Below are 12,500 nucleotides of genomic sequence, written 5' to 3'. Positions count from 1 at the left end.
CAATTTTTCCACAGTAACACGTCCATTTTCAACATCTAAAGTATCCCATTGGGTTAACATTTGTGGATAAATGAATCTTTTAATCCGAGACGATTTGTAACAGGACTTTCTCAAAGGCTCAAAGCTAGTCTTGATCTTGTAAGGACTTTTAGCCCAGATATAAACCAACTGGACACGAGGATCTGATATCTGATCTTCATTGAGGCCAATTTGAACATTCCTTGTGCTTTCATGCAGCCAAGATTAATTGCATATAGTCCTGTTTGACTGATTCCACGAATGAGATCAATCAGAAAATATTTCATTGCAGGCTTAACTTATTTTGTCTTTGGATACAGCAAGTCTACCAGTGAATCAGTTCGTAAGAAATCTCAGCATCATAGGTTAATACTGTGCAGTAACGCCACACTCAAACTGATCAAAAAAATAATTTCTGAAGTTTTCCATGCAGTAAACTTGAGTAAAAATGAGAGCAGCATATATACAGTATATATAAATTAAATAGGAAGGAACTGTTGCGGTGATGTTAACAGTGCAGTAAAGGCTGTTAGACCAAGTTTTCAACCATTATTACTGAGAGCGCCCACGCTACCCTCAAATTCCTTTTAGCGCCACTTTGAATGGCGAACATAAGAAATGGGATTGCACAACCTACGCGTATAATTTATTTGAACAGCTTTTTCAAGAGGTTCCTTTATGCAAATGTTACCATAAACACCAGCCGATGTTTCTCCTATACTGTATACTTACTCACTGTGGTTCCTTGACAGAATACATAAGAGACACCATTATGTAAATACATTCATTATCATTATCATTATATTCTCTCCAGTGCTCATTATATCAATGGCTAAATGACCACAGGCTCTGCTCCATTCAACCACTTAAACCCTTCGTAAACACTGGGGTACCGCAATGGGTCTGTACTTGGCCCGCTCCTCCCCCCCCCCCCCCCCCCCCCCCCCCCCCACTACACCAAATCTGTTCACCGAAATCGCCTATTGTTATCAAAATAGAGTTCCGGGGTTCATGTGGTCAAAAGGCAAAGTCATTGGGCCCCTTAGTTTCATCTTCTGTAATTATAGATGTCTTTAGCTCCTATTTCTGTCTACAGAATTAGAGAAAGTTGTTTAGAAATACTTAACTGATTACATTGCAGAATTTATTTATTGGACCAGGCCATTCTAAACACGAACCAGATTGCTTACGGTACCTAGAGTTAACAAAATGGTCTCCTGTAACAACAGATGCTGCTATTGTACTTGACTCATGCACTACCTTTGACTGCTGCCTCTGAAAAACTACACTGACCTTTTAAGAAATCTCTGAATTAGGGACACTATTCTGATCGAATATGTTTTAGACAGGATATTCTCTTTTGTTCATTTATTTTTCTTTTAATTTCTTCATTCTCCTTTTGCTCCAAGGTCCAATGGCTAAATTTAATTTGATTAGATCCTTTTTTTTAACACAGTTGTACAGATATTAAATGTTGTATCTCTCCTCACCTTTGTCAACTTTATTGACGGCCATTTTTATGTACCGGTAGTTGTTATTTTTGGCACACACCGAGAGCAGCTTCTAAAATCGTTTTAAAATCTGTTGGCAATCTGGCAACCAACATCAACGGAATGAAAGAAATTTGGCAGTCGTCTTTTGGTCTTGAGAATCCGGCGTTCTTTCGTTTCCTACTCAGAGAAAGGTATTTGCGACATTTGATTCACCTCACGTTGACTACTGTAGCTCTCTGCGAACTGTACAGCTCTTTGTCATCTCACAATTTAGGCATTTAAGCAGATGCTCTTACCTGGAGCAACTTGCAGAGTCAGCCAACCAACAGTGGTAGAGCGCTAAGAAAATAACTACAGTTATGTAGTCAGTGGTGCAAAGTAACTAAGTACATTTACTCAAGTACAGTACTTGAGTACAGTTTTGAGGCATTTTTACTTTGTAGATTTTGATTATTATTATTATTAACTTAACATATATTAGCCACCATTAACATACATTTGAAAAAATCTACAAACTCACAATGCAAGCTTGTAAGATGGGCTATTTAAAAAGAAATGAGACATTTTAGACATTTGAAAACTTGCGATGGGACCTTCATGGTACCTAAAAGTGACTGGGATAGCAAAGTAGAGACAAACCCCAGAATAAATTGTATACTTAGCCATCTGCCTAATACCCATAAACGCCTTACATATACCCAGCGGCATCTCTCTATCTAGTCTAAATATTATTGGTCATTACCGGGCAGGTGCACAACTGAGTAGCAGAAGGAAGAAGCGAGTAGCGGCAGGGCATTAGCTTTGTGTTACCCTGAGCTGAACCTACACTGAGCCAAAGAAATACACACTGGATACCGTTCAACACCAAATATGTTGGAGACCAGTTCAATATTTATAATGTGCCTGTGCCTGTGTGTGTGTGTGTGTGTGTGTGTGTGTGTGTGTGTGTGTGTGTGTGTGTGTGTGTGTGCGCGTGTGAGCATGTGTGCACTGTGGAATGATGTAAATGTTCCATATGTGTGCCTGGGTTGACAGCAGTCAGTGATGTAACGGTTTTAAAGGGAGCCTAAGAGAGAGAGAGAGAGAGAGAGAGAGAGAGAGAGAGGGAGAGAGAGTCTGGGTTTTCCTCTGGCTCCAGCTTTAGTCCCAGAATCAGAGCAATGTCTGCCCCAAAACCACATGCTTGTCAGAGCATGTGTGTGTGTGTGTGTGTGTGTGTGTGTGTGTGTGTGTGTGTGTGTGTGTGTGTGTGTGTGTGTGTGTGTGTGTGTGTGTGTGTGTTGGCAGGGAGCCTGTCTTTCCCAGGCAGTGGGTCAGGCAGGCAGACAGAGTGTGTTTGGGTAGGCAGGGCTTAGCTGGAGAAAAACTCCTTCCTGGTGCTCAGAGAGCTTGGATCCCAGGGACATGCGGGGAGGACAATCATCAGACAGATATGGTGAGACACAAAGGGGGACAAAGACGCGCACGGACAGGGGAAAGGGAGACGGGGGAGCAGTAGAACGATAGGTCCCCACGGGAGAAATGGATGATTCGTCTTTCCCCCTCCTCCCCTCCGGCTTAAAGCAATTCAGTTCAGCTCTGCTTGTAGCTCTGAGGAGGAGTTATGACTTTTAGACAGACAGAAAGACTGCCTGGCAATATAAGACAGAAAGTGTAAGGGACGGATCACGGTTTAACCACATGAACCTGAGTGGTCCATGTGTCACATATAGACAGACAGACAGACAGACAGACAGACATTGAGGCAAAAGTCGGCAAACGTTCAGTGAAATTTAAAATGGCAGATCTGCATCTGTACCTGTCTATCTAAACAAAAAAGGATATACAGGTATAATTATAAGCTCGCCGATTCAAAATGTGGTAGCATGTCGGTAACGGAGCTAGTCCAGGGAGTGACAAATCCTCAGAGAAACTATGATCTGTAGCTGCACTTGTGCAATTCACCCTTTGTCAAGTCCCGCCTGTGGTTGTGCCCCTCTTCCCACCATTGGTTGCCGTTTCGTGGTTGGACAAAAAACCTCTCTCTACATCCACTACCATTGAAATAACATGTTTTTCAGTTGCTTCATATTGATATTCTGTGAATTAAATTCTTATTTTAAACTTGGTGTCAGTAAAAAGCAGCATCACAGGTGCAGCATGGTGACTGGGCATATCATGTTTGTTTGTTAGTTTTTTCCAAAAATTATGATTTTGCAAATTAAACATAAACAAGGCGGAACCAGAGCGGAACAAGGCAGAAGGCTGACAAAGGGTGAATTCTTAGTGGGTGTTTGTCCTGATCAGAGCAGCTCAGATTAGTATATTGTAGGACTTTGAGCCAATGGAGAGATGGATGGATGGATGATAAATCTTCATTTCATTGTCAAAGTATTTGTATACTCTGTACAGTGACAATAACTTGAATCTAATCTAAAATCTAATCTAATCTAAATAAACAACAAAAAGCACTTTCATTCAGAGAGACATACCAGAGTCCTGGTCCATTTTGATTGACAAGGCAGGGCTCTGAGGGGCGGAGTCTTCGCTGAGAGAGTAGCTGTGGTCTTGCTGGACCTCTGGCAGATACAAAACAAATCAATTAAGATTTATTTTTATTTGTTTTAATATAGCCGCAATAGGGTGAAGAATGAAAGCTGCGGTGGGCTTTGTTTCTGATACCTGTATTAAAGGTAACTTACAGGTTTTTGGATGATTGATCAGGCACAGCCAAATAACTCTGTTCCAATTTAGTCTACGCCCTCATCCCATACCGTTCAATTTAAGAAACCTTTTGGGGACATGTTTCTAAATCTAACTAAATCAAACATATTTATTTGGTGATGCTTGGACAAACTGTCTTTGATTAATGGCCAACATTTGCACTAGGCCAGGTGGTCCGTGGAGGTAGGCTATTGCATGTGGACCATGCATTTAGTAATGTAGGATTTGTTGATTTATATTTTATTTCCACTAGTTGAGAAACCGTGAACTGAATGACAATGACAACTGACAAGTTGGAGGTCAAGAAATTCAACAGAAAAAGGGAGTTAGAATCTCAAGAGGGGGAAGTGCACCGGATTGCCTGGTTGAGTCATTATTATTAGGAACTTATTAGTAGTTAATGGACCACTGAAACAGTGGGATGTATAGCAAGGGTTACAAAAGCACTAATCTATTAGCTCATATCTCCACCCACCCAACACAACAATGGTTCCCAGGTTGTCCCTCGTCCACAATCAGTTGAAAACCCATGCATGGGTTTGGAACTGATGCTGCTCGGGGCAGCACACCTAAACCTAACCGTAACCCATGTCTAACCAATGACTAGTCTAAACTAAGTATGCACCCCCACATGATGATTCCAACAGTGTCAAGAAAGTGTGACTTGTTGCACTACGCTCATTTATTGCATAGATAGACGCCTAAAGTGATCAATTTGGTTGAAATGTTCAGGGTATGTTTTCAGGTACTTATAGACAAGTCAAGTCTGGTAACAGCGTTGTTTTTGGCAGCAAATTTTGATTTTAGTTTTAGTCATAGTCTCTTGAATAGTTTTCATTTCGTTTTAGTCACATTTCAGTCACCTGGAATGTTAGTCTAGTTTTAGTCGACTAAATATCACAAGATTTTAGTCGACTAAATCTAGTTTATTCGACTAAAATGTATTTTGGCGGGCCTTGATGCCGTCGTGATGACTGTTTTTACACATTTTAGTCTAGTTTTTATTTGTTGACGAAATTGTCAGTATATTTAGTCTTAGTTTTAGTCATCATAGCTTAGTTTTTATTTAGTTTCCATTTAGTTTTCGTCGGTTGAAAAAGGTAGTCGACGAACAGTTTTCGTCTTAGTTTTAGCAGACGAAAACAACACCGTCTGGTAACAGGTATTTGAAAGCAGTTCAAGTATATGTTTGTATTTCATAACGCACTGGTAACAGGTATTTGAAAGCAGTTCAAGTATATGTTTGTATTTCATAACGTTATATAATTGTTTTACCGTACAGACTTTAGGATACTCCATGTTCTCTTTATGTTGCGGTTTTATTATATTGGTACTCAGGAGTAAAAGGAAAGTACCTGGGCTGCTGTCCAGGTCCATGTGTAGCGGCGAGGGTCTGTCTGCCAACAGGGGGCGCTCTAATATGTGATCTTCAAAGAAACTGCTGAATAATTCACTGCTAAAGTCATCCATCTGGTCAGCTGAGAAAGGCTGGAGGGAGGGAGGGAAGGAGGGAGGGGGGGTCGGTTGAGGAGAGACAGGGAGAGAGATTAGCCATGAAGCATGGCGTAACCCTTGACAAACATACCGTTCATGACATGATGTTGCCTTTGTAGAAGCTAATAAGTCGCAGCTCAACGTGGCACGTCATCCATGGACACATATTGATACTAGGGATGCACAATATCGATTTTCTTTAAGCCGATACCGATAACTTCCTGCTTCTCAAGATTGATACGGTACGGCCGTAACGGTACATTTAACATAGCTTTGACCTACTGTATAAGCAAATGTGACAAAAGCCACTGGGTGCTTTATCAGCAGACACAAACAATCAGCAGATAAAACAAATAACTGCAGTAATCTGATTTACTGCAGTAATCTGTATTTAACTGATACATTTAATATCTAGATAATTTTGTATGCATGTGTAACATGTGCAGGAAATGGAAAACTCTTGTAAATTAAATATATAAAAAACAAACACAGGCAGACTAAATTCCTTTCAACCTGACGTTCCTAATTTAGGTAAATTGAAAGAATCAATCGAAATATAAAAGTAGCGAAAATAGCAGATCACGATGTGTGACGTGTTGTCGTGAAGCGAAATTGTACTGAAGATCTGCTATTTTCGCTCAAAAAACCATAAATAACATTATGCACATTATGCAGATACAAGATTTCTGTCCGACAGCGACAATAGTCAGGAGGAAGACTAAATACTGATTGTCTCACCAGTTAGTTCTGCTTTATTAATTGACTGCACAGGTGAAGGAGTCACATTTAGCCGGCAACCATTTAGCAACTGGCGTTATCCTGAAGAAAACATGGGGGCCAACACTAGTACGTCTCAAATTCACATCAGATATTTTTCACTCTCTCGTGTAAAATATCTCCGGGACTGTGTCAATGAGGAAACCCACTGACTTCCACCTCCTGAATTCTTGCAAATCTCACTCGCTCAGAATGTCTGAGAGCTGGAGTTCAGTGTGCGTGAACGTGAAGCACTCTTTACATTGGACGGGCCGCGGCTCCACTTAAACGGAATGAGACGTCGGGTTGGTGTGTGGACACAGTGAAAGTAACCGGAGGGGCGAGTGTGTGTGTGTTAGACTTGAGTAAACAGGAGTTTTCCTGCAGAGCCCGTGATGATATATTTAGCCTCTCTGTGTGTATGAATGAGTCACTGAGCTGATCTACAATGTTCTGGAAGACAAGGGTAGCACGGTGATCTGTTTCCACTAGTTTAAACACACACACACACACACACACACACACAGACACAGACACAGACACACACACACACACACACACACACACACACACACACACACACACACACACACACTTGTGGTGTATGTGGGGTACGTCATGCAAGTTGAACACCACAACATCTCCCTATATATATATATAGGGATCGATCAAATATTCTGTCTGTCCATGCATATCTGTCTGTAGGTCTGTCAGTTGCACATGAACACACATGCAGTCACGCTGCACACATGGTGCACACACACACAATGACTCACTCTGGGATTAAATGAATACATGCGTGCACGTGAGGCGTACACAAACATGCATGCATGGCATGCACATGCTGCACGCACGCACACACACGCCGCACGCACACACACACAAAACGCGCATATAAATTGGAACCAATTACCATAGTCAACTAACAAGCTATTCTCGGTAGCGCTTCAGAAGGACATTTGTGAGATGGAAACATGAGCAACGCAAATAGACTAATGTCATTGAATCACAAACCGCCGCCCTCCTGCCGCACATAACATTCCAGGCAGTTTGCTGGTGCTCTTCCTCAAAGCCTCTCACACACACTGTGCGTGCACTGCAAACTCTTAAAGTAGCTATAAGAAATCATTTCTCTGATTTTTAATTACCTTTTCTTTTTAAAATTTTTTGCAAAGCAGGCTGGTCTACTTTCTATCAGGTTGGTAGTGACTGTGGCAACTCCTCATTTCATTGGCTGCCGTAGTCACCTATCTTTCTGATTGGCTGCCTCGTCTCTAGGCAACCAGACACTTTTTGCCTCTAGCCGACTTCTCAGCCAATGGGATAACATTGCAGCCAGTCAAATCTTTGAATTGTGGCCCCTAGATGTGTCACAGAGACATATTTTGGGAGTGTTTTGCTCATTGCTGGCTGTCTGAATACAAAAAAATAAAATGAAAAGACATTAAACTTTTGAGAGGATGGCCCTTTGAGATGCGGCATCTCGTTTTAGAGGGGGTCCTATACTGTACATACAAATGCAACATGACATACAGTACAAATACACAGGACATACACATACAGGTACAGTTAGCTTGCTCCCCTTCTCCCCGAAAATATTCTGTTGGGAACCATAAGATAAGGATGTTGTGTGTGTCTAAGTGGGTATGGGGATGTGAATGGTTTCAGGGACTGTTTCAGGTATGAGGGGCAGTTGAAGTGGACGCATTTAAAAAGGAATAGGTATACCAGTGGTGTTGCCTTCTAGCCTTAGGCTGCAGCCAGTCAAGTGAGCTGTACAATTGGCAGTGGTGGGTTCTGTATGGGCATCTAAGAACAAATCTGCACAAGGAGTTACATAATACATGCTTTGTAGTGTTCATTTGACAGGGCTCTATAATAGGTCCTTTCCCCCTCTAACACTGACAGTGGGTTCATGTGGTTAACTGACGGTTTAAGGGAGCTCGTAATTCTACAAATGTCTTCTAAATCCTGACAGTTTTCCACTGGCCACTGACCCCCCCATCTGAAAATATGTTGTTCCAGGGACCCCCCCAGAAGCAAAGATTCTAGTTCAAAACTTTCGCTCTGAAAGAACATATTCAAAGAATTGCGCCACATTTTCACGATAACTTTTTTTGAGCTTGTAGATCTGCTATTTTTCAGCAACATAGTGCTTAAAACACTGAAAGGGGCTCCCGACCCCGTCCATAATGGGTTGAGGGAGCTTAGATCTATGTTCTCCAGGTTCTGTGTTCCCCGCTTACCTAACCTTAAACCTAAGTACCAGGGTCATCAACATGAGCTTGTATTTGGGAGCGTGCGTGTGATGAGCCATCATTGGCTTGTGCTGAACTTTGTTGCAGTTGGAAAGACTCTGTTGGAATTGGAAACAGTCTCTTTGGTGGAGAGGGAGCTTTACTTCCTCCACAGGTGATAGTAATGAAGGCTCTGTCTGTTCCATTCTGGTCAAACAGAGTCAGGATGCTATTGTGCATGTTGGCTCACTGGAAACACCGGTGAGTCTCTAAAGTATGGTTCTGGCACCCTCATGGTTCCTTGAGGGGGTTCCAAATGGCCCCTTAACGAGTGTAACTCTCAGAGTTCCTGTGAAGGAAGTATAGTAAGGAAGAAGCCCAATTTCTTTCCAATATGGCTGCACTTGCAGTAGCATATAGCGTGTTCCTCTGCACACATTAATTCCCTGTATAGCAGACCTGGGCATTGTACGGCCCGCGGGCCAAATACGGCCCGCCGGCTGACTCTGACCGGCCCATGAAAGATTACTTGATAATCCCATTATCCGAAAATAAAACATACTTTCTAATTACCTTATGGGTGGACTAAAACCGCATCGCTTTTATTTTGAAGCCCATGCATTCTCACAGTTCACACAATCTGCACGTCAACTGTGCACATGAATTGCGTGTGATTGAGAACCTGTCTTTCTTCCTTCACCATGAAGCATGCAGCTCCACAACACGGTAGGCGCAGGCGCATGCTTTGATTACCAAACTTCCTTGCAGGAGGACAAGTTAAATCCCATTATGCTTAACCCGCCTCGCCAATAAAGTTAAGATGTTTTAAGATGCTGCCGTATGGCGTTGTTGCACCCAGAATGTGGCATGCTTCTGAAGTTCAGACAGCTTGGGCGATGCGCCGTGAGCTTGTGGATCGTCTGTTTTCAGCACACGAGTCGATCGACACCGTTGTACCACCAAGTAAATCTGGCAGAACGAACGTGCACACATCAACATACAGCGCCTGCCAGGCTGCCAAGTCTCAACAATACCATTACTGGTTGGCTTATTATTGTTTTCAGAACGTCGTTGTTTAATGGTTGCGATAGTAAGCAGCGCACCATGGGTTGTGAAAGTGGCACCTCCAGTGTCCTCCGAATGGAACTATTAAGAGAGCTACCTCTAATGTTCTCATTGTTGAAAGAAAATGCTAGTATTTACAGGACTTGTAACTTAAACAAAAACATAGTTTTCAACTGGGAAAGGAAACGTCTCAAGCCTGCAAGAGTGCAAAAAATCACACCCATGTGAAGTGAGGGGTGCTCTTATTGTACAACATCATGATGTAAAATAGTCACTCTGCCTATAATTTGAGTCAAATGTTTCACATTTAGTTTACCATTGCTTTGCAAAACAATTGATATATTATTGATTTACCGGTAAGCTAATTACTAGTATTAAAATGTTATTGTCTTTTTTAGCATTTGTATTTAGTTCATGAAGTTAACATATAACTATAACTATATTTTTTTCAGGATTCCAATAAAAACTAGCAACAAATAATTCAGCAAATTCAGCAAATAATAGCAAAAATAGCTGATCTACAAGCTCAAAACGCGTTTTGAGCTCAAAACGCGTTTTGAGCTTGTAGATCGGCTATTTCTGCTACGACAGTGCAATGTGGCCCTCTGGAGTGAGTGTGGAAATATAGTGGCCCTCTCCATCGTCAATGTCACCCATCCATCCCTGCTGTAAGGTGAATGGAGCAGTGGCTCCTGCATGTATATTGGAGGAGGGAGACATGAGTTTGTCATCCTCCCCAGGACAACTGTGGGAGGGTCAGCGTTGTACTTGTAGTCTAGTTCATTGTTAATGGGGAATTGGTATAATGGATAAATTGGGGAGAAAATGTAATGCAACACATCGGAAAGGGGAATAGAGCAGACACAGAACTTATGAGACACAATGAGAATTTTTCATCTGGCTATCCCACAAACCATCGGAAACCAAATGGTATAAAGTGTTCAGAAAGCTCAAGTCTTTGGCCATTCATATTTGAACAATGTCATACTGGGATGGATCTGCAATATACATGCAATCTCCTGGATAGATATCCTGGCGTGGGACAACCACAGCTGTCTGTTCAAACCACGTGGAGAAAGCAAACACGCAGAGTAATCAAGAGTAATCAAGAATAATCAAGAGTTACAGAGAGATTGACAGATGGAACCCATGCCTTTAGGGTGGTATTTGTGTGTGTGTGTGTGTGTGTGTGTGTGTGTGTGTGTGTGTGTGTGTGCTGGGGGGTTTAAAAGGATTCCACCTTGATAAAGCTCCCTGCAGGTTCCTGGTAGGAGGGGCTACAACAGGATGTGCTGACAGACAGACCAATCAGAATGAACAGGGCAAGTTTGCTTAGAGGGTTCACGTAAATTCATGAAGTGAATGCCTGTTTCGTTTTAGTCAGTCGCGCGCGCGCGCACACACACACACACACACACACACACACACACACACACACACACACACACACACACACACACACACACACACACACACCTTCTATTAACACTCTGGATGGGTGGCTAATATTTATCTCCTGGATCAACTGGGATCAGTGCGCGGCAATGCAGAGAAACAGAGAAACAGTGTACACGCTAACCCAATAAATACACAAACGCACACACAATCCCCCATTACCTCCCCAGCCTATCCTATACAAACAAACGTGCAAGCGCAACATACACATGTGTCAATCTCTCTCACTCACTCACGCACGCACGCACGCACACACGCACACATAAACGCACGCACGCACACACACACACACACGGAGAAAGAGTGGCCTTGTTCTCCTGCATGTGCTCGCCGTTCAACCCATATTTCTTGAAATAACCACTAAATAAACACCGGCCCTTTAACGCGGATCCATTAAGGAACAATTACAATTACATTCATTTAAATGACTTCAGAGCATAAAATAGCCCAAATGCAGATTTGTTTTGGCGGAGAGGGACATTTCTGAGACATTTCAAAGACAGGAGGAAATGGGACGAGTGTGTGTGTGTGTGTGTGTGTTTGTGTGTGAGTGAGAGAGAGAGAGAGAATGCTGCTTAATGGTTATGCCAATAAAGCCTCTTGAACTGAAATGAACCATGCAGATTGAAAGAGATGGAGTAAGTGAGTGAGTGAGTGATTGAGAGTGCATGCATGCGACAGACAGACAGACAGACAGACAGACAGACAGACAGACAGACAGACAGACAGACAGAAACGAGACACAGAGGTCAGCCATTGAAGTCGTTTTCTCTGCTCTATAATTAGCTGTAGTAGTCACAGCAGTGGTCTCACTGTTGTTATATTTAGCTCTGGTCGTTGCACCAGTGGTCGAATTGAGGCCTATTTAGCTCTAGTAGTTACAGTAGTGGTCTATTGTTGTATATTTCTGCCCGGGAGGCTGTGCTGGGCGACCGTAATGTTTTATATTCCAACTCCCGTAGTTAAAGAGTAGTGAGATCACACCGTGATAAACCTCATGGCCGCGATTACAGTGCTCCCAATGTTCACAGTTCACACACCTCTGACTGCAGTTAAAAAACTAAACGGCACTTCCGTAGTGAATAAGAGGAGGGAGAGGAGGTGTGCAGAGAAAAATACAAGAAAAACTAAGACGGTAGTAGTCCGGATAATCGCAACTTTGCATGGCTCGATTCCGGCTGAAAACCAACGTTGTCCTCCCATCTTTCTGCCGTCAGTTACCCGTCTCTATCCAAGAATAAGATAAAGCAAAAAATACATGTACAATATACAGCATATC

General features: G+C 42.4%; 1 protein-coding gene across 3 annotated transcripts in view; it reads right to left on the bottom strand.

Annotated features, from left to right (window-relative positions):
* The window catches only part of creb3l1 (cAMP responsive element binding protein 3-like 1), a 61,339-nt gene that overhangs the window by 31,304 nt on the left and 17,535 nt on the right, over positions 1–12,500 (bottom strand). For 2 of the 3 annotated variants that reach the window (XM_083759040.1, XM_083759041.1), the window contains exons 2-3: positions 5,570–5,702; positions 3,983–4,069 (exon numbers count right to left, since the gene is read on the bottom strand). In XM_083759040.1, coding sequence (XP_083615166.1) covers positions 3,983–4,069; positions 5,570–5,702 — 220 coding nt within the window. The remainder of the gene's footprint in view (positions 1–3,982; positions 4,070–5,569; positions 5,703–12,500) is intronic. The other variant, XM_083759042.1, reaches the window with a different exon arrangement.

The sequence above is a fragment of the Protomyctophum parallelum genome (genome assembly GCF_964188405.1).
Source record: "Protomyctophum parallelum genome assembly, chromosome: 23".
NCBI lineage: Eukaryota > Metazoa > Chordata > Actinopteri > Myctophiformes > Myctophidae > Protomyctophum > Protomyctophum parallelum.
The sequence above is the reverse complement of the archived record's forward strand: the minus strand, read 5'-3'. Positions and strand labels throughout refer to the sequence as shown.